This window comes from Stomoxys calcitrans, chromosome 1 (assembly GCF_963082655.1).
Source record: "Stomoxys calcitrans chromosome 1, idStoCalc2.1, whole genome shotgun sequence".
NCBI lineage: Eukaryota > Metazoa > Arthropoda > Insecta > Diptera > Muscidae > Stomoxys > Stomoxys calcitrans.
In genome coordinates, this window is record NC_081552.1 from 188,814,605 (window position 1) to 188,839,371 (window position 24,767).

The following is a 24,767-nucleotide window of genomic DNA, read 5'->3' on the forward strand; positions in this document are numbered from 1 at the left end:
CCCAATAGTTTCTTCCCTGTAGCCAGCCAGATCGCTTTACAAACCTAAAAAGAATCTTTTATGAAATGAGAAAGTAAAGTCCACTTTTACTGCTTGTCACTGTGGGACTTGCACATATCAGATGGACTGTACTCTTCTCTTCTTCAATATCCTCTTATAGTTTAAATTGGGCCCCATAATTTATAACCATTTTAAAGAATTAGCCTAGAGGTTTTCCCACAGATTCCAGTTCGAATGAAATGTTTAATGTAGTTCCAAATCTTGTAAGCTCCTCTGTTTTGCAATTTCCCGGGTATATTTGTGGTTCACACAAATGCTTAGCCATGATGTTCAGAAATCTGCGACATTTGTGGATGGTTTTTCACTTCAGAAATGCATTCCCTAAAGATTTAATGTCTTGACATATATGTGTTAAGACATTATATCTTAAACCCTCTACCAATTCTTTAATTGCAGCGATCTATGCTTGATACACACTACAGTGATCAGGTAACTTTCCCATTATGTCCTGTCTTAGATGATAAGAGTATATCACAAAGCAGACAATGGTCAAAATGACCATTGAAACCATCCGTATAAAACCAACGTGGAAAAGTGGTTAGGAACTTTTTGTTAAATAGCGGCTCAGATTATTTGAGTCAGATAATCAGTAATTCTCGCTGCATGGAATATCAGGCATTATATCAAGAATAACAGTGTCCGTGTCAGTGATTGACTAGAGAGCACAATGCCACAATGTCCGGAGGCATTGACCCTGAAAAGTCATCCTTTTGTTGTTTGCAATAATAATAGATTTCGCACGTCGTCGTTTCGACGAAGGATGGCTGTCCAGGGTCAATTAAGATTTTATTCAGTTCATCAGATCCTGTCGCCCTCATCGCGTCTGTGATGCATAGACTAGGCAATCCTTATACCTGGTTCGTCTTTTGAAAAACACCATATAGTATTATGAGTCATTTCCTCTTTATTCAATTTCCTTCATAGTCAATTTTACATTTCATATCTCATTTATATAATACTACTTTTAACAAACATTTCTACATGTTTTCTAAGTATATATCTCTAGAATACTTAAAATTAGGTTTCTTCGAAAGCCTACCTTTCGTCTCATTTCATAAAATTCATCTGATACATCTCATCAATTTCTCAGAAAAATCAAGCAAAACCGAGATCATTCCTTTACCTAATCTAAGGCTATTCTCCTTACATCTAATATTTACAATATTTTCAACATACAAAACAAAATCCAAATCCAAAAATTAAAAGGTATACACATACTACAGAATAAAACCAAAAATCCATAATCCCTAATGACAAATCACTGAACCATACTGTAAACCGGGTGATCCATATCGTAAGTCCGGAACCTTCTATGGTAGAAAATAACATGCCTATCTCTATCAAAACACAGGACCTCCTCCTAAAGGTATAGGGGGCAGGTCATCATATGATCATCAGTCTCTCTTATCCTAGAATATTGCTCCCTAGAAATGCAGCATGCCCTTACCTTCTCATTGGGATGATCCCTACATTTCTGGAGAAACCTAATCGCCTGCCTTGCCATATATGTATCTATGCGATCAACATCGCAAGCAGCATAGCAGCGAACTGTCCTGTTCGAAGACCTCACCCATTGACTCTTCTCTTAAGCCCCATGCAATGGACAAACAGTCTCCTCTTCCATCTGCGAATACGCTTAATCTGCCAAGAAGACACCAAGCACGAAATCGGAAATGCATATGAAATCGTCGGTCTAACTATCTGGGAGTACAGGAGCAACCTGACCTTCTCACTCAATTCTCCTCTCATTCTCATGCTCTTCCTAATTGCCTCACTAACACGCTTCACAACGAACACGTTTTATAAAAAAATATCCCCCAGGTACCTGATGCTCTCAGAATTCGTGAGGACCGCACCTCCGATCTTCACTGATGGAGAGAATCGCCATATATTTCTAAAGATTTCCATTTCCTTAAATATGATGGATCTGCATTTTTTTTTTTGTTGAGCCTGAGCCTCCAACGTCCAAAATATGGGACCAAAACCTCGAAGTACACCTCAAGTCTTCGTTGAGCAACCGCCGATCTAGGGTAAGTGACCGCAATCAGTATGTCGTCGCCGTAAACCATTACCAAATCCCCTCCTGTGGCAGAAGCATATTCGCCAAGTACAGGTTGTAGATCACGGGTCTCAATACCGAGCCCTGTGGGACCCCTGTCGTAACGTCTCTTTGGCTAGAGAGAGAACTTTCCACCGCTATCCTAAAGTTCCTACCATGAATATAACCTGTAACCATCCTCTTCAAATTAGGATCAAAGCCATAATCTTCCAAATTCATACGAAGACCCCTATGCCACACCGTGTCAAACGCACTCTCAAAATCTAGGCTGGCGACTTCTAAAACCATTGGATACCTTCGTCGTCAATACCATCAATGCATGTGGCGTGGAAGGGCGCCCACGGAAACCGAACTGTTTTCCTCCGTGGACATACCTCTCCTTGATTGTGTCATTGATACGTTCCAAAATAAAAATCTCAAATAACTTTCACAGACTTGAGAGCAGGGATATGGGCCTATAGGACGATAAACTATTTAGATCCTTCCTGGCTTTATTATTGCGGTCTCTTTAGACCCCTTCCATGCCGCAGGGAAGTGGCCAATATTCGGGCACTGATTGAACAGCCAAGTTGTCCCACATTCTATGGTCCATCCTCCTCATCACATAATTCGGGATACCGTCCTCTTACAATTCAGTCTTCTAAGGGGACGTGTTTTTATTTCGCTCTTGAAGGAATAGGTACCTAGTTGTCGGACAAACAAATGAGGAAGAGACGAATAAACCAGAGAGATGCACAGTTCGTCCCCAGCCTTTAAGTAAAGGTGGTGTTTCTGATTTAGATTCAGACAGCGACAGTGTCAATGAAACAGTCATCGCAGCCGAATCGAGAGATGAGGATAGCGGAAGGACGGTAGAAGCGATGGCTTTGGTAAGCTCACAGGCAGACCGTGAAGGCAACCCGGTGACGAGGAAGACCGAGAAGTGTGTACCGGCGGCGCAATCGGGCGAAAGCGCAGGATGCTGGAAGGGATAGAACTGACATTCCACACACTTCTTTGGAAGCTGGAAAGAGAATCAGATCTCCCGAAGAGCAAAACACTGCCAAAACGCTGAAGATGAAAAAGAGCTCAGAAAAAGAGCAACAGAGACTCCAGACAGTGCCCTGCGGAGGGAAATAAAGTCAGCACAGCAACGAAGGAAGTGCGCACGGCGCCAGAGTCTCCAAAAGGATGGTCGCTAAGGAAGGCAAGGAAGCACAACAGAGATGAGATGACTTAAGTAGTCATCGATATCTGCTGTGCATCCGGTAGGATTCCACCAGATCGCCGGTCCTAGGTGAGGCATTTGGTAAACGAACGGGCTATCGAATATGTGTTGAACTATGGAGGGGGTCCACCAACACGAATTATTAACGCTGCGCTTTGCGTCAGCGGAATGCATGGATACCGCCAAAAAGCTCCTTGCATGTATCCACACTCCCTGGGGCGCAAACTCGACCTTGTGAGAAAGATGGACATCCCACACCTCACAAAGGCGACTGTCTTCATCAAGGATGTGGGGGGCGAAGTCGCGACGGAACGCATGATGGAAGTCTTAAAAAGGCAAAACCAAGATTTGGTCATGGAGAATGAGAGGTTTTCCACAGGGAGGAGAAGGAGGAGGGAACTCTCATTGTGGTGGGCATTGATCAAGTCTCCTTGACAAGTTCGGCTAAGACTAAAGGCCTGGTGTACTACGGAGCCATGGCCGTGTTTTTCAAGATTGGGAAGACAGAGGCAAATATCCTTAATAACGCCTAACGGATTAAGTCGATATTGAAAAGACTAGGATAAGCAAAGATCCTAGTACTAAAACATCAGGCAGTGTAGGGGAGAGACCCAACACAGCCTAACGAACAGAGACCCGATGATGGAACCATTCCCGACTTTCCAAAGTTTTGAAAGACTAGAATAGGCAAAAATCCTTATATTAAAACATCATGCAGTTTAGTGACTGGAAACTAAACAGGGAGCAGGCGATGAGACCATCACCCACTCCCAAGAAGCCCATTTAAAGGAGGATCAATGATTGAGGTCATCCGGATAAACCTCCACCGGATCGAGATAGCTGCACACGGGCTGATGGAAAAAATCAGCAAGGGCAGGGCAAGATTCATATTGCCTTAATTCAGAATGTGCTTCTAGCGACATGTAAGCTAAGTTTTCAGGACTAGGACCGAAGAACAACGAATGATAGATGGTCACAAAGAGGGGCTGTGAGCATTCCAAAACTATGTGGTCTAATCTTGACTTGAAGAGGTCTATTGCTCTGCTGTCATTGGTTAGAACAGACGTCTCAGTCATTGTGTCCGTCATGACAGGTCACTGTCTAGTCGGAAAACATGCTGACAAACTGAAGGTTACCAGCAACGACTTTTGCAGAAGCTGTGAGGATATCGAAGAAGAAGAGACTATAGAACACCTTCCGCACTAGCAGTCAGAAGAAGTTCCACTTTAGGTTCTCATTTCTTTGAGTACCCGTCTGATTTAGTGAATGTGAACATTCGCAAGTCATTGGGCTTTTTAAAGCGATCTGAATTGTTCAACGTTGGGAACTAGAAGGCATCTTCCTTCTTCTGTTCCTGTGGTATCACAATGGACGAAACCGTCTAAGTGAGTCTGATGGCAGACTGCCACTTAAACCTAATCTAACCCAAACAATGCGGCAAGTGATAGCATGTGCAGCGCATGTGGGGAAGATGATGAGGCGTTGGAGCATTTCCTATATCATTACCCAGCTTTCGCGGCTAAAAGACACCGATACTTAGGTGGGGACACAATACCAGACATGAACGAAGTTAGGAGAGTGGTATGGAAAACAATTAATTATTTTGTAAGTAGCACCGAGTTCCTAACCTAAAATTTTCTTTTTCGAGGTTACTTTTATACCCTTCACCATAGGATGGGGGTATATTAATTTCGTCATTCTGTTTGTAACACCTCGAAATATGCGTCTGAGACCCCATAAAGTATATATATTCTTGATCGTCATGTCATTTTATGTCGATCTAGCCATGTCCGTCCGTCCGTCTGTTTGCAGCACGCTAACTTTCGAAGGAGTAAAGTTAGTCGCTTGAAATTTTGCACAAATACTTTTTATTGGTGTAGGTCGGTTGGGATTGTTAATGGGCCAAATCGGTCCATGTCTTGATATAGCTGAACGATTTTGGGTCTTGAATTCTTGAGCATCTAGAGGGCGCCATTCATGTTCGATTTGACTGCAATTTTGCACGTGGTGTTTTGGTATCATTTCCAACAACTGTGCTAAGTATGACGCAAATCGATACATAACCTGATATAGCTGCCATATAAACCGATCTGGGATCTTGACATATTCAGCTTTTAGAGGGCGCAATTATCATCCGATTTGACTGAAATTTTCCATGAAGTGTTTTGTTATGACTTCCAATAACTGTGCTAAGTATGGCGCAAATCGGTACATAACCTGACATAGCTGCCATATAAACTGATCTGGGATCTTGACTTCTTGAACCTCTAGAGGGCTCAATGCTTATCCGATTTGGCAGACATTTTGTGCAACGGCTTCTCTCATGACCTTCAACATTCGTGTCTTATATGGTCTGAATCGATCTATAGCTTGATACAGCTCCCATATAAACCGATCTCCCGATTTTGCTTTTTGAGCCCCTACAAGGCGCAATTCTTATCCGAATTGACTGAAATATTACACAATGACTACTACCATGTTCAGCATTCAATTCATTTATGGTCCGAATCAGACTATAACCTGATATAGCTCCAATAGCATAACAGTTCATATTCAATATTCTTTGTTTGCCTAAAAAGAGATACCGCGCAAAGAACTCGACAAATGCGATCCATGGTGGAGGGTAGATAAGATTCGGCCCGGCCGAACTTAGCACGCTCTTACTTATTTTGACTAAGAAAAGATGCCGGGAAAAGAACTCGACAAATGCGATCCATGGTGGAGGGTATATAAGATTCGGCCTGGTTTTTATCAAAAATTGCTCAGACATGTGCAATGTAAATTGCCTGGAATATCGGGCATTGTTTCAAAGATAACACTTTACTCGAAGAAAAGCTCTCGGAGCTTGACAGCAGTGGTCGCAGCAATTTGTCTAGCCACAATGTCAAGAGACATTATATGTAGCATTAAATTCAGTGCATCCGATGGCGTCGTGTATAGTATGGCTTTGATGCACAAACAAGCCATTCTTTTAATCCTGCTGAGTATTGAGTAGTAGGTGGACTTTTGAAGACTTTTATAGGTGTGACAACTGCAGTATATACGCAGTACAGACACGCGTTATATAAGGCAAAGGTAGCGTTCTTGCCCTTTCCAAAATGGTAGAGTTAAAGTTCAATATCCTGTCTAGCAAAGTACCCAGGTGTTTAACGCTTTCAGTTAATGGAACATTCTCTCCTCTCAAGGATACAGGTGCCACTGTATGGGACTTGTTTAGTATTTTGAACGCACTGCAAGCCGATTACTAGCTTAGGTGTATGTCCAAAGTGCCATGGGTGGATTAATATCCGCACCCTCTTTTCAACCTAACCTAAGTAGCTTACATGGCAATCCACCAGCTTCTGCTGTCTCATTATTCTTGGACCGGGTTAGTGCCATTCCCACCTCACTTTGGCTGTGCAGTATACACCCTTCGTTGTGTGGGATTTGTTTGGTGGTATATTCCCCACCGCCACAAACGTATAGCAATAGTTTTGAAATATGTTCTTTACATATACTTAATTCATTCTTTCCATATGATATCATATTAGCACTTTCATCGCAACAAATGGCTAAGGCTGTACCAAACCTTAAGCCTCAAGAGTGCGCAACTGTTACCCCATTAGGTTGAAAATTTTGCATATTGACTTCTGTTTAGACTTCTTACATTCAAGCCAATTATGGTCCAAATCCGCCTATAACCTCATCTATTGACTTGACAAATGCGATCCAAGATGGAGGATATGTAAGGTTCGGTCCAGCCGAACTTTTTAGTCTTGTTTTATTTGTTTCAAATGTTTATTTTTTAAATTTCTCTTTTCAGAATGGATCGGTGATCCCGACAACGAAAGTGCTGGTCGCTTGGGTCTATGGCAAATGTGCCAAAAGGATGAAATCTTTGATAATTGTAAACGCAAGTGGGAGAACATACTACAAGTGCCAACGTTTTCATTTCAAGTAAGAAGATTCCCAATGCCACACTTCTAGGAATATTTTATTTACTTAGCGCAATTTAAATTCAATAAATCTGACGTTGTTGTTCATATATTTCTCAACAGCTGGCAACATTGTTCATGGCAGCAGCAGTCGCTTTGGCCTTATTGACGATATGTTTCTTAATATTTGTAATATTTATGAAATCCACACGAGTCTTTCACATTTGCGGTTGGTTGCAAATCATATCAGGTATGTAGAGAGACAGCTATTCATGGATGATGAAATATCGAACGAATACCGCTATTAACATACAAACAAAGTATTAATAAAGTTGTATATGGAAGAATATCTTATGTCCAAAGTGAGTTCAGGGGAAGCATTTAGACCTTTAAACTTTTTTTTTTTCTAAGATATGCGTTATGTTTTTAACATTTCAAGTTTTTAATAGAGAGCAATTAGAAACTACATGTACTCGTAATGCAAACTTTCCTAGGAATATCCCAAATTTCTCACATATCAATGAGTGCTGTCCGATTCCAGTTTTAACCGCAATGATACAAAACCTCCTTTCTATAGACGAATCCGAATGGCTTGCCGCAGGACGAGGGGAGTGAGGGTTTTATAAGGCATAGTACCTCACAAGTACTTGAGGCCACCGTGGCGCATAGGTTAACATGTCCGCATATGACGCCGATAGCCTGGGTTTAAATACCGGCGTGCACATCAAAAAATTTTTCAGCGGTTGTTGCCTCCCTTTTTATTAATGCTGGCTACATTTGTGAGGTATCCTGCCATGTTTAAACTTCTCTACCAAGTGGTGTCGCTATGCGGCACGCCGTTCGGAGTCGTCATTGTGCTTAAACATTAGTCGGGCTGCACTCATTGATATGAGAGAAGTATCCCCTGTTTCTTAAGGGAATGTTCATGGGAAATTTAGTAGCTTTATTCTTTCGAAAGTTGGCGTGCTTTCTACAGACAGACGGGCATGACTAGATAGACTTCTAATGTCATGGCGATCAAGTGTATGCATTGGGAAAAGTACAGCTAATAGACTGGGTTGTCGAGCGTGGTTAATATGGTATTTATATCATAGAGGCGTTTTATCATCATTGTAGTTAACATTGCTTCACACGAATTGGCAACGTAAATTCAAAACAAGTAAAAGTTCGGCCTGGCCGAACCTTATATACCCTCCACCATGGATCGCATTTGTCGAGTTATTTTCCCGGTATCTCTTTTGATAATATGACAAAAGAAAAGAATTGCTATGATATTCGAGCTGTAATATCAAGTTATCGTCCACTGAATGTTGGAGACCATAGTAGAAGTCGTCGTGTAAAATTTCACCCAAATCGAATAAAAATGGCGCCCTTAAGGAGATCAAGAAGTGAAATAAGGAGATCGGTTTATATGGGAGCTGTATCAGGCTATAGACCGATTTAGAATTGACACGTATGTTGAAGTTCATGAGAAACGTCGTTGTACAAAATTTTAGGCAAATCGGATAAGAATTGCAATCTCTAGTGTCTCAAGATGTAAAGATCCCAGATCGGTTTATATGGCAGCTATATTAGGTTATGGACCAACTAAAACCATATTTGACACAGTAGTTGAAAGTCGTAACAAAACACTTCTTGCAAAATTTCAGCCGAATCGGATAAGAATTGCGCCCTATAGAGGCTGAAGAAGTCAAGACCCCAGATCGGTTTATATGACAACTATATTAGGTTATGGACCGATTTGAACCATACTAAGAATAGTTGTTGGAAGTCATAACAAAACACTTTGTGCACAATTTCTGCCGAATTGTATAAGTATTGCGCCCTATAGAGGTGGAAGAAGTCAAGACCACAGATCGGTTTATATGACAGCTATATCAGGATATGGGCCGATTTGAACCATACTTAGCGTAGTTGTTGGAAGCCATAACAAAGCGCTTCGTGCAAAATTTAAGCCAATTAGGATAAAAATTGCGCCCTATAAAGGCTGAAGAAGTCAAGACCCCAGATCGGTTTATATGACAGCTATATCAGGTTATAGAAAACACAACACTACGTGCTTGTAAGGGCTCAAGAAGTCAAATCGGGAGATCAGTTTATATGGCAGCGCTCTCAGGTTATAGATCGTTTTGAACCGTACTTTGCACAGCTTTTGAAAGTCATAACCGAATACTGCCTTCCAAATGCGACACAAATTGTGGCATCCAGGGCTATATCTAAATCTGAACCGATACGGCCCATTTGCAATCCCCAACGACCTGCATCAATATAAGGTATCTGTGCAAAATTTCAAGCGGCTAGATTTACGCGTTCGACCGCTATCATGATTTCGACTGACGGACGGATGGACATGGCTAGAGCGACTCAGAACATCGAGACGATCAAGAAAATATATACTTTATGGGGTCTTAAATGCATATTTCGAGGTGTTACAAACGAAATTACTTAATTAGTATACCCCCATCCTATGGAGATGGGTATAAAAAATCAGCAAACAATTTACCAATTATTTATTGCAGCTTCCAAATGAGTTGGGTCGTTTTGCTTTTATCCATTATCGAAATATACCTGATTGGCAATAATACCTCGCCATCGCTTGTTTTGTGATGATATTTCATTTGTTTGGTTTTCTGATTATTTGCTTTTCTTCTTAATATATACGAAGTTTTTTTCACATGTGTGCTGCTATCGCCTTAACATTGCGGAAGAGAAAATTGATTTTGACAGTAAAAGCAAAATCCGTTTAATACCAATAGTCGAAAAAAAAAATAAATATATTTTTAAGAAGTGTCGTAACGTTTGGCTAGTGTTATATTTCTGGACACGTAGCAAAATGATAAACTATAGACATGTCCATATGCAATTTGTAGATACTTACCAACATACATAGTTTGTAACTTTTTGATGATTGAATCATTTTGTGTTGGTTGTCTGTTTGTCATCAAATGAAGGTTCTTCACTTGATCGTTTCACTGAAGTGCGGAAATAGAGGTCGCACAGTGGAATTGATGGTTTAAAGAAATGACAATAATTTCAGGTTTCATTTCATTGCAGAAAACGTATATGAAAATCTATTATATAACAAGTAAAATCGTGCTAAGTTCGGCCAGGTCTAATCCTATATACCCTCCACCATGGATCGCATTTGTCAAGTTCTTTGCCGATGTCTCTTTATAGGCAAACAAAGGATAATGGATAAGAATTGCTATGCTATTGGAGCTATACCAAGTTATTGTATATATCGATTGGGGCACATACTTGGTTTTGGATGTGGGAGTCACAAGTGGAAGTCGTTGTGCAAAATTTCACCAAAATCAGATAAGAATTGCTCCCTCTATACGCTCACGAAGTATATTCGGAAGATCGGTTTATATGAGAGCAATATCAGTTAATGAACCCGAAACATAACAAGACACTTTACGCAAATTTTCAGCTAAAACGGATAATAATTGCACTCTCTAGCGGTTCAAGAATTTAAGATCTGAGATGGGTTTATATAGTGGAGCACCAATAAAGTATATAATGTATTGGTAATGCACCAATTTGAACATTTTAGTCATAGTTGTTGATGGTCAAACTAAAACACTTCATGCAAAATTTCAGCCAAGTCAGATAATAATTGCGCCCTCTAGCGGCTGAAGAAGTCAGGACCCGAGATCGGTTTATATGGGAGCTATATCAGGTTATGAACTGATTTGGACCATACCAGACACAATAGTTGAAAAACATAACAAAACATTTCATGCAAAATTTCAGCCAAATCAGATAATAATTGCGCCCTCTAGCGGCTGAAGAAGTCAAGATCCAAGATCAGCTATATTACACATGGACCTATATGGCACATTACCAATCCCAATCGACCTACACCAATAAGAAGTATTTGTGGAAAATTTCAAGCGCCTAGATTTACTCCTTCGAAAGTTAGCGTGCTTTCGATAGACGAACGGACGGATGGACGGACATGGCTAGATCGACTTAGATATCATGAAGATCAAGAATATACATACATTATCTGGTCTCAGAGAATATTTCGAGATGTTACAAACGGGATGACGAAATTAGTATGCCCCCATTCTATGGTGAAGGTTATACAAATTAAATTGTTGCGCTTTGTTTTGTTAGATTGTTTCTCTATTCCGTATAGACTCAAAAACGGCTGAACCGATTTTCATGAAATTGTCACAGATGGTAGAGTTTCAGGCCCCGTTGAATATGGGTACTACAGTTTTTTGATATCCGAAGGTGGACATACCCCCATTACAAAAAAAGCCAGATATCGGAGAGGTGTGCATCGATTTAAGCGAAATTTTGTATTCCACCTTATGGTACCCCAAGAACACGAAATTGGCATAAAAATTTTGGGGTCAAATAAACTGGGGGGGGAGGGGGGTGCCCCATTCCAAGACCCACCCGAACGGCCCTGTTTACCGATTGGGCCAATATGGGTATTAAATGAAAAGTTTTTAGAGTAGAGTAAGAACTTGGCATACAAATGTCACACTACGGGTCGGGGGGTCCCTCACCCCCAAAAACACCACCCAACATGACACTTTTATCGGTTTGAGCAATATGGGTATCAAATGAACGGTATTTCAAAGCAGAGTACAAATTTGACATAAAAATGTGTTCCTTGGTGTCTGAGGGGCCTCTCCACCCCCCAAAACCGACCAGAAGGACATATTTACCGATTGGGACAATATGGATATCAAATGAAAGGTATTTAAGATTAGAGTAAAAAGCTGATATAAAAATTCATTCCTTGGTATCTGAGGCGTTCGCCTTCCCTCCAACCCCCAAAAATCCACAACAGAACAAATTTACCGATTGGGACAATATGGGTGTCAAAAAAAAAAAGTGTTTGGAAGCTGAGTACACATCCGTTATACGAATTTGTTCCAAGGTGGTGCCTCTACGGGTCCCCCCCAACCCAAAAACCATCAAAACAGGCATGACTGTCCTAAGTCACAAAATGGGTATCAAATGAAAGGTCTTTTGACGCATTTACGATAGAGTCTAGGACCGGCCCACCCACTTAATACCCTTCAACAGAACGTGTAGCTCTATCGGGATAATACGCGAATTAAACGAAAGGTCTTTAACAGTAGAGATCGAATCTAATGTTGATACAAGGGTTCAAGTACCTGAATCACGTCCTGCCGTTCAGCAGGACATAAAGAGCCCGACAATAAAGGACTCAAATAAATTGTCTTTTGGTTCTTAGCGTCGGTGGACCGATCCTCTCCTCCCCATTAAAACAACACGAAACTATCATGTAGGACGACCAAGAATATATTGTACTAAAACGAAAGGTGTGTCAGAGGGCAATCACCCTCCCCCCATCCTACCAAAAAAAAAAAAATCATTATTAACGAGTAAAAGCGTGCTATGTTCGGCCGGACCGAATCTTGGGGACCCACCACCATGGATTCTGCTAAAAATTTATACAAATATATTTATGCCCTTCAACATAATTTTATTCGACTGTCAAACCAGCACCGAACCGAACAAGGATGATCGAGAGACCGGTTTACATGGGAGCTATATCAGTATATACCAATTTAGACCGTACTTGGTACAGTCGTTGGAAGTCATAACAGAACACTACATGCAAAATTTCAGCAAAATCGGCTTTTAAGGGCTCAAGAAATTAAATCGGGACATCGGTTTATATGGGAGCTATATTTCAATCAAATCGGACAAAAACAGTGGTTTCCAGGGTTTCAAGAAGTCAAATCGGAGGATCGATTTATGTGGGAGCTATATCTAAATTTGAACCGATATGGTCCATTTGCAACGACCTACATCGATAATAAGTATCTGTGCAAGATTTCGACCGGTATCGAGATTTCGATAGACGGACGGACATGGCTAGATCGACTCAGAATGTCGAGACGATCAAGAATATATATATTTTATGAGGTCTTAGACGAATATTTCAAGGTGTTAGGTTAGTTGGGATTGTAAATGGGGCAAATCAGTCCATAATCTGATATAGCTGCCATATAAACCGATCTTGGGTCTTGACTTCTTGAGCCTCTAGAGGGCGCAATTGTTATCCAATTTGGTTGAATCGTTTTGGTATGACTGTTAACTAATGTTCCAAATATGGTCCAAATCGGTTTATAACCTGATACAGCTGCGATATAAACCGATCTCCCAATTAGACTTTCTGAGCCTCTTAAGAGCGCAACTATTACTCGATTTGCCTGAAATTTTGGAGGTGATATTTTTCTAAGACTTGTACTGCATGACAAGTTCGGTCCACATCGATCGATAACTTGATATAGGTTAGGTTTATTGGGTGGCCGACCAAAGGATAATTCACTCGGTGGCCAGTTTGGCCCATTGTGGTACGCTAGAGAGAAAGGGAAGAGAAAGAAAGTGTGAGACCTCGGACTACAGATTATACAAGAATAAAAGAAAACAAGTGCTCAATAGTCTCCTCCCCATCCTCATCGAGGCAACTCCTACAAAAGCCATTGTGCGGTATCCCCATGCGCACCGCTATGCGACCAATGACACAGTGTCCGGTTGTCAGCCCTGTCAAGGTACTCATCGACCTCTTATCGAACGCCAGCAACTCCCTAGTCCTCCTCTGGTCGATGACCGGCCATATCGCCTTCGCAGTCCGGCAACCATCCACCGAGTCCCATCTCGCCAACTACGCCGCCCTGGCCATCCCATCTACTGTGTTCAGTAGCTCGACAAATGGCACATAGGCAAGACTTTCCTGGCGCACTCGCCCGCCCTCTCATTTCCTGGTAACCCCCTTAAGCCCAGGAACCCATGGGCATAAGGGGCATTGGAATGTCTATACAGGGATTACCAGAATTTGTCTTGTGGCCACTGCAATGGCACAGACCTCTGCCCGAAGACCGCACGCTCGTCCGGCAGTCTCAAAGACATACTGATATTGAGTGCATCAGAGTGGAGACCCAATCCAGTCCCTGACTCCGTCTTGGAGCCATCTGTGTAGATCGAAGTCTCACCCTCCTCAAGTACACCATTCGTCCTTCTCAGGAAATCGAATCGCTTATGCCCTTACTCCAGTCGGCACTGGTGCCAGGTAGTCGGAAATCCTCCTCAGTTCATTCTCCGTATCCATAACACCCAGAATCGAACTGTGGCCGTAATCATCCTCCTTCAGCATGCCGAACTCCCTCAGCCTAAGCGCAACCTTAACGGCGCTGTTCCAAATATAGGCCCCAATGGGCTGCATATCCAGCATCGCCACCAGGCCTGCCTGCGGTGCCGATCTCAGTACCCCTGTGATCCCGACGCAGGCCAGTGTCTGGACCTTTTCGAACTCCCTAGCACGCACCCTCTTCCCTACGGCATTCCACCATACCAGTACCCCATAGGCCAGTACTGGTCTCCCGATGGCCGTATACATCCAATAAATCCTTCTGCAGGAGTTAACAGCGCACACTGCCTTACTGCTTCTTTAATCGGTGTTCCTCTTGTAGGAGAGTTTCGAATCGAGGACTATGCCTATACTCCTTCGACAGCCGCAGGGTGACCCCGTCCAAGGACGACATTCTGAACTCCGGTATCTTATATCTACTTTCTAATAACTTGATATAGCTCATATATTTTTGAAAAAGTCAGCCAAAGAACTTAACAAATGCGATCCATGGTGGAAGGTATATAAGATTCGGCCCGGCAGAACTTAGCACGCTTTTACTTATTTGTAATAGGCAGGATTAGTGCAAAAATGGCCTACATCGGACTATATCTTGATATAGTAACCATTTTCAGCGATCTCCCGAATTAGGTTTTTGGGCCCATAAAAGGCGCATTTGTTAACTGATTTCGCTGATACTTGGCACAATGAGCTGTATTAGGCTCTTTAACATTACTGTTTAATATGACCTTTGACACGGTGAACTGTGTTATGCTATTCAATATGTGTGCCTTATATGATCCAAATCGGTTTATAGAGCTGTAGGGAAGTTAAAAAAAGAAATCCATGAAATCTTTGACCGTGATTGTGCCTCAAATGGTCTATCCGTTCAATTTTGGCATACTCTTTCCAACATTTCGGCCGATATCTCACGAATAAATGCTTCAACGCGTCAATTGAAGCGGGCTTGTCTGTATAGATATGAGCTTTAACATAGCCCCACAAAAAGTTGTCTAAAGGCGTTAAATCGCACGATCTAGATGGCCAATTGATCGGTCCCGAACGTAAAATAAAATGTTCGCCAAACTCACCTCTCAACAAGTCATTTGTTACGCCTGCTGTGTGGCATGTGTCACTGTTTTGTTGAAACCACATGTCATGCAAGTCAAGCTCTTGCATTTTGGGCAAAAAAAAAGTTGGATATCATGTCACGATAGCCCTCACCATTCACTGTTACGTTACGATTCGCATCATCTTTGAAGAAGTACGGTCCAATGATGCCACCAGCCCATAGACCGAACCAAACTGTGACTTTTTCTGGATGCATTGGTAGCTCTTGCAATGCTTCTGGCAGAACTCACTCCAAAATTAACAATTCTGCTTATTAACATACCCATTGAGTTAAAAATGAGCTTCGTCGCTCAATGAAGGAAGCGCGCGCTAAACTTACTTAACAAAGCACGCATTTTGATGACAAAATTCTATAATTTGCAAGCGTTGTTCGTTTGTAAAACGATTCATGGGTAAAATTATAGACCAAACTGAAGATGATGTTGGTCACTGTCCAACATCTTCAGTTTGCATGAGCTGTTTAAACCAGTGTTGCCTAAAAGATAATGGCTAAAAATCACCCTTTATATGGATATGACTGTCATATATACCGATCTCCCTATTTCGGTCTAATCTCCGTTTTATTGTTTATGATAATGAATTGTGTTAGATACCTCGATATCACTGGCGAGTTAGGTCCAATCCGGACCATATTTCGATAGAGCTACTACAGTTTCATAAATGGTGTAGTTTTCACCGGACTTGACGTAATGAGATTAATACTTACTTTAATTGGCTATGACAGAATATTTGCTCCACAAGCCGAATATAGAATAGCGTTCCAAGAGCCTCGATCTTCTGCGCTTATTCTAAAATCTCTGACACCAAGTTTCGAGGTGTCTCCCACCACTTGATCTTTCCATCGGGCTATTGGTCTTCCCGGTTTGCGTGTACCACCGTGTTTGCCTTCAAAAGACTTCTTTGCTGAAGCTTCTTCATCCATTCTAACAACATGACCTAGCCAACGCAGCCGTTGTATTTTGATGCGTGTAACTATGCTGTCGTCGTCATACAGCTCATACAGCTCGTGGTTCATACGTCGCCTATATTCTCCATTAACGCAAACTGGTCCATATATTTTACGAAGAATCTTTCTCTCAAATACTCCAAGCTCTGCCTCATCTGCTTTCACAAGTACCCATACTTCAGAACCATATAACAGCACGGGTAGTATCAGTGTCTTGTATAGAGAGGTGTCTTCGTCTGTCGAGAGGTGTCCTTGTTTCTAAACAGATGCTTCTAGCATCTGTTTGCCAGTATTATTCTTCGCTTCGTAATGAGGTTAATATGTACATGTACAATATCCTAGGTAGAGGGTACCCACAGTTCGACCCGGCCAAACTTAATGCGTTTTTATTTGTTTTAATTCTTTTTATTAATTCTTTTTATTAAGTCTTTTTTTCCTTATTTCTTTTTATTCAGCCTTGTGTATGATTGTGGCCTGTGGTGCCTTTCCATTCGGCTGGAATTCGGATGATTTTCGCAAGGTCTGTGGTCCTGATGCCAATCGCTTTGAATTGGGTCTTTGCGGCATTCGATGGGCATATCCTTTGGCCATTATCGGTTGCATAGATGGTGTTGTGCTGTCAACACTGGCCTTTATATTGGCCACCAGACATGTGCGGCTGCAACCAGATCCAATGTATCAAAATTCTTTGTTTAAAGGTAAGGCCATATCGGTCACTTATTTTGGGACTTAACAGAATTCACGAAAATTCCATTACAGGTGAAATCAACAACAGCTACATCACAGACGGTGTAAGTTTAGCAGGTTCCAGAAAAAACCTCAACCTGCAGCCCATCCTGCTGGTTGCTCCACCAGGAGATGATACCATTTCGCAATTTTCAAGTCGAACACCCAATCATCGATACAATCGACCGGAATACCACAACTCAATGCATCAATTCTAGTGTACAGCAGTAAAAGTGTTAGCAGATTCAGATTCATTGTCTGACGACTTGTGTGTAATATTTGAGACAAACTAGAATTAAGCCTTATTTTGTGTAACTGCCGCTATCTTGCTAATTCAAAACAAACAAAAAAAAAAAGCTATTGTAAATCCCCTACATTGATGTGTGATTTGACAGAGATGTTTGTATGTAAAGTACTTATGTAATAGAATATACAATTTTCTGTGTGTTTATGTATTCTCTTGACTGTTATTAATTTATAAACTATTATTATGGATGAAACATGTCTAGTAGTTGTAGTAAAGCTGTATGATTTTTTTTCGTTTGTAAAATATTTAAAATTTTATGAGTTGTATTTAATTTTTTTTTTTCTTTTTGAAATGTGAACCAATTTTAGAAATATATATAAAAAAAATAATCAGATTTGAATAAAGTAATGTTATGTATTCAGGTACAATTACAGCAGAATTGTTAGAAGGATCGCCTACGGAGTGGAGGTGGGGGATTGGCCTTCGTGATATGCCGTTCCGTGCACTATAGACCCATCTCGCCTGCGCCTGACGCCAGATAGAGCTATACAACGTGTATATACCGCCAGTTGGTAGTTGTGTCCCAGTTAATGGGCAAATTTACAGGGTCTATATTAGTGGCCTACTGTCTGGCCATAATCGCCTGGTTCTAGGAGACTTCAATGCGTATCACATTTGGTGGCATTAATGGCTTTCGCAAAGCAGATTGAAGGCTCCACGTTCAGCACAGTCAATGAGGATGCCCCCACTACTATAACGAAGAGGGCAGCAGCTCCTCAGACATATCCATTGCAGTTCCTGATATTCTGATTGAAATATCCTGGCAGGCCGTCATTTCTTTGGTATAAGACCACCTTCCCATTATACTCACCATCGACTTTATAACCTCTGAGAGCCGTACGTTTATCAACTAGAGGAAAGTCTATTAGGTTAAGTTAGGTTGGAGGACACGAGACTAGCAATCACTGTAACAAGCCGCTTCACTCGGAGACCTCAGGGCCATTGTGTTCACTCCAGAAGAAAGTATAAAAGAACAATATGGAGAAAAAACATGTAAGAGCGTGCTAAGTTCAGTCAGGCCGAATCTTATAAATCCTCCACCATGGATCGCATTCGTCGAGTTCTTCGCGCGGTATCTCTTTTTAGGCAAAAAAGGAATAATGGATAAGAATTGTTATGCTGTTGGAGCTTTATCAAGTTATAGTCCGATTCGGACCACAAATGAATTGAATGTTGAAGACCATAGTAGAAGTTATTGGGCAATATTTCAGTCCATTCGGATAAATGTTGTACCTTGTAGGAGATCAAGAAGCAAAATCGAGAGATCGGTTTATATCCATCAGGCTATAGATCGATGCAGACCATTTTGGACACGTATGTTAAAGTTCATGGAAGAAGCCGTTGCACAAAAATTGCAGTCAAATCTGATAAAAATTGTGCCCTCAAGAGACTTAAGAAATCATGATCAAAGATCAGTTTATATGGGAGCTATATCAGGTTATGGACCGGTTTGGACCATACCTTACCTTCAACAACTCTTCTCCCATATTAACCGATCTCGGAATTCGATTTCTTGAGTCTCTAGAGGGCAGAATTATTATCCGATTTCGCAGAATTTTGCATGAGGTGTTTTGGTTTGATTATCAACAACTGCGCCAAGTATGGTTCAAATTGGTTCACATATACATAGATCCAATATAAACCGAGCAATTCTTATCCGATTTGGATTTTGTATTGCACAATAAATTCCATTTTGATCACCAACAGCCTATTCAAGTATGGTATAGCTGAAATAGCATAGCAATTCTTATCCATTATCCTTTGTTTGCCTATAAAAAGATATCAGCCAAAGAACTTGACAAATGCGATCCATGGTGGAGGGTACATAAGATTCAGCCCGGCCGAACTTTGTACGCTTTTACTTGTTTTTGTTTTCATTACCTCCACCATAGGATGGGGTACACTAATATGGACATTCAGTTTGCAACTCATCGAAATATTGGCCATAGACACCACAAAGTATATATATTCCTGATCGCTTTTTTTTCGATCTAGCCAGCTCCGTCCTTCTGTATGTCTGTCTGTGGAAGGCATGCTAACTTTCGAATTTTTATCCATTATCCTTTGTTTTCTTATTAAGAGATACCAGGCAAAGACACATGCGATCCATGCACACTTTTATTTGTTTTTGATCATACTCACCTTCGAGAGTATGATCCATTCAGCCAATTCAGTTTTCTACAGAACTCAAGAATGACAAGAGCGCTGAGAGCCTGTGGGGAATCCAGGCTCGGAAAGAGGTGTTCATCCATTATTCTGTGTCTTCTTCTCGCAATTGCGGGACAGTGACACAACAGGTGCTCGATCGTTTTTAACTCCTTCTCGTTATCACACACGATGCAGAATTCTGTCTCTCCCTGCACCCAGTGCACACAACAGGTGATCGACCGTTTCCAACTCCTCCTCGTCATCACACACCCTGCGGAAGTCTGCCTCTCCCTGCACCCAGTGCAAAGTCAAAGACCTGACGTTGCAATGATTAGTCAGGACTCCTATTAGTAGTTCTTAGTCATGCCTTCATGTTCTTAGTCACTCTGCTCCAGTGCCCATCCTTGTATACAGAGGGTTCCGCAAAGGGCGGGTTCTCCTCAATCCAGAAATTCCTTTTCGGGAGAACGACTTCCAAGCCATCAAAAAGAAAGATCTCACCTGGTACATAATCAGTCGCATTGCATATAGCATGGCGCCACGCGGTAACACCATTCCCCCGCAGAACAAAAGAATGGCACAAATAAGAGGAGCGCCATGTACCTGACTCCTGCAGTCTGATTGCAATGTTTGTTGCCACATACCCAACATATAGGCGCAAAGGCATAAGATCGAGAATGGCATTCAGCGCCTCTCTCGGGGCATTTTTTCTTACCCCAGACATTAACTTTGCCACTGTACCCAATACCTTCTCGATCATCTTGCGAAGAGCACAATTGTCCAGAGCTTTATGCCACACCAGATAACCATAGGTGAGAATTGGCCTAACGACCGTCACAAAAATCCAGTGCACCGACCCCTCCTTCCTAACGAGTTTCTATGGAAGAAGAGCGCATTCAGTTCCCTTTTGACCCTTTCCTCGACTTTTTTCTCTTCTCCAAGAAAGATGATTGGGTCGGCTTCAGAGAGTACTCCAATCACCGCTTCAGTGAGCTGACATGACACCCCCCCTCAAATGTGCTAGTAAATGCAAATTTTGCCCATGAATATTCCACTAAGGAACAGGGGCAAACTTCACAACTTCACATATCAATGATTGCAGTACGATTCAAGTTTAAGCTTAAGATAAGGGGCTTCCTTTTCATAGCCGAGTCCGAACGGCGTGCCGCAGTGCGACACCTCTTTGGAGAGAAGTTTCACATGGCATATTACCTCACAAATGTTGCCGGTATTAGGAAATTGAAAATTTTTTCTGATGGTCTCGCCAGAATTCGAATCCAGGCGTTCAGCGTCATAGGCTGCGCTACGGTGGCCTCGGTGTGCTAGTTACTGAGAGGAAACGCCAATACATCATTTACGCAGTAGCCGCTCACTTTATACAAGCCTTTCGAATACCCCAAGTGCGGCCCAATTTCGCGGCACAGGCAGTGGTACTCGCAGAGTAGTGTGATGGGATTGGTTGCGCGGACCCCACTAACCCCAGAATCAGCGTACTGAATCTGGAAATAAACAGGGTAGTCGCCGAACATAAGCGGAATTGGGGCTGGAACACTTAGAGGAATGTTACTTAGCTGCCGGTGTAGACAAGATGTGATCAGTAGAAGGGATGACAGTCGCTTTTGGTACCATAACTGTGATTGACCCGAAGAGATGCGCCAGATTGTTCAACGGTCAAATTATTGAGCATTCCGAGAGAGAGAGGAAGAGAGAGAGAGAGAAGGAGAGGAAGGGGTGCATTCCTCATATCCCTAATTTCCGAGCTGATAGACAGCCATCTCAATTTCACGTGGGCGAAGTTGTGAATGTCATCCGGGACGCCAAGACATCCAAGGCGTTGGGCCCCGACGGAATCTCTACCTCAACTTTCAAATGTCCTCAAACTGTCTATGAGCAATCTTATACATGTGTATCGTATATGAAAGATGGGCCAGAGTGATCTCGCTACTGAAGCCTAGAAAAGACCTAGAGAGGGGTTTTGCAGACCAATCTCCTTTCTCTCACCACTAGCCAAGACGATTGAGGTTATAGACTGATTTGGACCGTATCTGGCACAGTTGTTGGACGTCATAACAGAACACTATCTGCAAAATTTTGTCTAGATCGGACAAAAATGATGGCTTCCAGGTGCTCTAGAAGTCAAATCGGGAGATTGGTTTATATGGGAGCCATATCCAAATTTGATCCGATATGGCCTATTTGCAATCCCCAATGACTTACATCAAAATTTAGTTTCTGTGCAATATTTTAAGCGGTTAGCTTTAAGCGTTCGATCGCTATCGTGATTTCGACAGATGAACGGACGGATGGGCATGGCTAGATCGACTCAGAATGTCGAGACGGTCAAGGTCGTTTCGAGGTGTTACAAACGAAATGACTAGATTAGTATACCCCCATCCTATTGTGGTGGGTATAAAAACCAGGAAATCGATTTATATGGAAACAAAATCAATGCACAGACGGAATAAAAGCAAGTTTAATAAAGTGAGTTGGAAGTCGTGAGAGAAATCATTGCACAAAATTTTGCCCCCGATGGAAATTGCGCCCTCTATAGGTGCAATGTATGTAAAAGGATGTCGGATAGCTTATTATACCCACCACCGAAGGATAGGGGTATATTTATTTTGTCAATCCGTTTGCAATACATTGAAATATCCATTTCCGACCCTATAGAGTATATATATTCTTGATCGTCGTAAAAATCTAAGACGATCTAGCCATGTCCGTCCATCTGTCTGTTGAAATCACTCTACAATCTTAAACAAAACAAGTAAAAGCGTGCTAAGTTCGGATGGGCCGAATCTTATATACCCTCCACCATGGATCACATTTGTCGAGTTCTTTTCCCGGCATCTCTTCTTAGGCAAAAAAGGATACAAGAAAAGATTTGCTCTGCTATGAGTGCGATATGAAGATAGGGTCCAGTTTGGACTACAATTAAATTATATGTTGGAGACCTGTGCAAAATGTCAGCCAATTCGAATAAGAATTGCGCCCTTTGGGGGTTCAAGAAGTAAAATAGAGAGATCGATTTATATGGGAGCTGTATCGGGCTGTAGACCGATTCAGACCATAATAAACACGTATGTTGATGGTCGTACAAAATTTCAGGCAAATCGGATAATAATTGCGACCTCTAGAGGCTCAAGAAGTCAAGATCCCAGATCGGTTTATATGGCAGCTATATCAGGTTATGGACCGATTTGAACCATATTTGGCACAGTTGTTGGATATCATAACAAAACACGTCGTGCAAAATTTCATACTTGGCACATTTATTGGATATCATAACAAAATACTTCGTGGAAAAATTCATTCCAATCGGATAAGAATTGCGCACTCTAGAGGCTCAAGAAGTCAAGACCCAAGATCGGTTTATATGGCAGCTATATCAAAACATGGACCGATATGACCCATTTACAATACCAACCGACCTACACTAATAAGAAGTATTTGTGCAAAATTTCAAGCGGCTAGCTTTACTCCTTCGGAAGTTAGCGTGCTTTCGACAGACAGACGGACGGACGGACAGACGGACGGACGGATGGACGTACGAACGGACAGACGGACGGACATGGCTAGATCGACATAAAATGTCGCGACGATCAAGAATATATATACTTTATGGGGTTTCAGACGAATATTTCGAGTAGTTACAAACAGAATGACGAAATTAATATACCCGAAATTAGTATATACTTTGCACAGTTTCTTTTTTTGTCCATATGCAGGTTAAGCTCGCCGATGGGCTTTATCGGACTATATCTCGATATAGCCCCCATATAACCCCCGCCGATTAAAAGTCTAGGTCCCAGTAAAGCCACATTTATTATCAGATTTTGCTAAAATTTAAAACAGTGAATTGTGTTAGGCCACTCAGTATCCTTCTTCAATTTGGCCCAGAGCGATCTAGATGTGTTGCAAACGGAATGACTAATTGAATATACCTCCTACGGTGGTGGGTATACAAAGTTTTCCAAATTTTAATTGTGGGTCACCGTAACTCTTATCCGACTTAACAAACAAGTAAAAAGGCGTTAAGTTCGGCCGGGCTGAACTTTGGATACCCACAACCTCGGGTATATATGTAAAACACCTTTCATCCAAATCCGGTTTTTCACCGGCCCTAAATCGGAGGATCGGTCTATATGGCAGCTATATGCAAATCTGGACCGATCTGGGCCAAATTGACGAAGGATGTCGAAGGGCCCAACACAACTCACTGTCCCAAATTTCAGCAAAATAGGATAATAAGTGTGGCTTTAATTGGCCGGTCGGAGGATCGGTCTATATGGCAACTATATGCAAATCTGGACCGATCTGGGCTAAATTGATGAAGGATGTCGAAGGGCCTGACACAACTCACTGTCCTAAATTTCAGCAAAATCGGATAATAAGTGTGGCTTTTATTGGCCTAAGACCCTAAATCGGAGGATCGGTCTATATGGGGGCTATATCAAAATATAGTCCGATATAGCCCATCTCCGAAATTAACCTGCTTATGGACAAAAAAGAATCTGTGCAAAGTTTCAGCTGAATATATCTATTTCTAAAGACAGTAGCGTGATTTCAACAGACAGACGGACGGACATGGCTAGATCATCTTAGATTTTTACGCTGATCAAGAATATATGTACTTTATAGGGTCGGAAATGGATATTTCGATGTGTTTCAAACGGAATGACAAAGTCAATATACCCCCATCCTTCGGGGGTGGGTATAAAAATTGTTTTTTGTAACGTTGTTTACCTTCCAATTATGCACTCTCAGTTTCTATCTTTGAAAATGCGATTGAAGGTGGATAGTAACATAAAATTGTGCACGGCTAAGCATATTTTTTACTTGTTCAAGTATTTTTTTTTTTCATATTTCAAAATAGGTATTCTAATGCAAGAACTTGGAATGCCTCATTTACAAGATTCTATACGCACGTTTTGTTGAATTTAATTCACTTCAAAGAAAATGAGACAACCGACCAAATCACCGATCAAATTGTATGAATTCATGGTAAATTAAAGCAGAAAATTTAAAAACTTGAAGCACGCCCATGCCCAGAGCCTTCTGATTGCAGCCACAGTTTTTCGAGCTTAAATATTAAATGACCCTATCAAATTTGTTTAGTTATTTTTCAAAATTTTTATGTTTATAT

The 24,767-nt window shown here is 41.6% G+C and overlaps 1 protein-coding gene across 7 annotated transcripts in view; it reads left to right on the forward strand.

Moving 5' to 3' along the window:
- Positions 1 to 17,703, forward strand: part of LOC106090955 (LHFPL tetraspan subfamily member 3 protein) — a 60,235-nt gene extending 42,532 nt beyond the window's left edge. For all 7 annotated transcript variants that reach the window (XM_059360763.1, XM_059360767.1, XM_059360769.1 and 4 more), the window contains 4 exons: positions 7,129 to 7,262; positions 7,364 to 7,490; positions 16,896 to 17,138; positions 17,200 to 17,703. In XM_059360763.1, coding sequence (XP_059216746.1) covers positions 7,129 to 7,262; positions 7,364 to 7,490; positions 16,896 to 17,138; positions 17,200 to 17,384 — 689 coding nt within the window. In that variant the 3' untranslated portion in view covers positions 17,385 to 17,703. The remainder of the gene's footprint in view (positions 1 to 7,128; positions 7,263 to 7,363; positions 7,491 to 16,895; positions 17,139 to 17,199) is intronic.
- Positions 17,704 to 24,767: the final 7,064 nt, after the last annotated feature.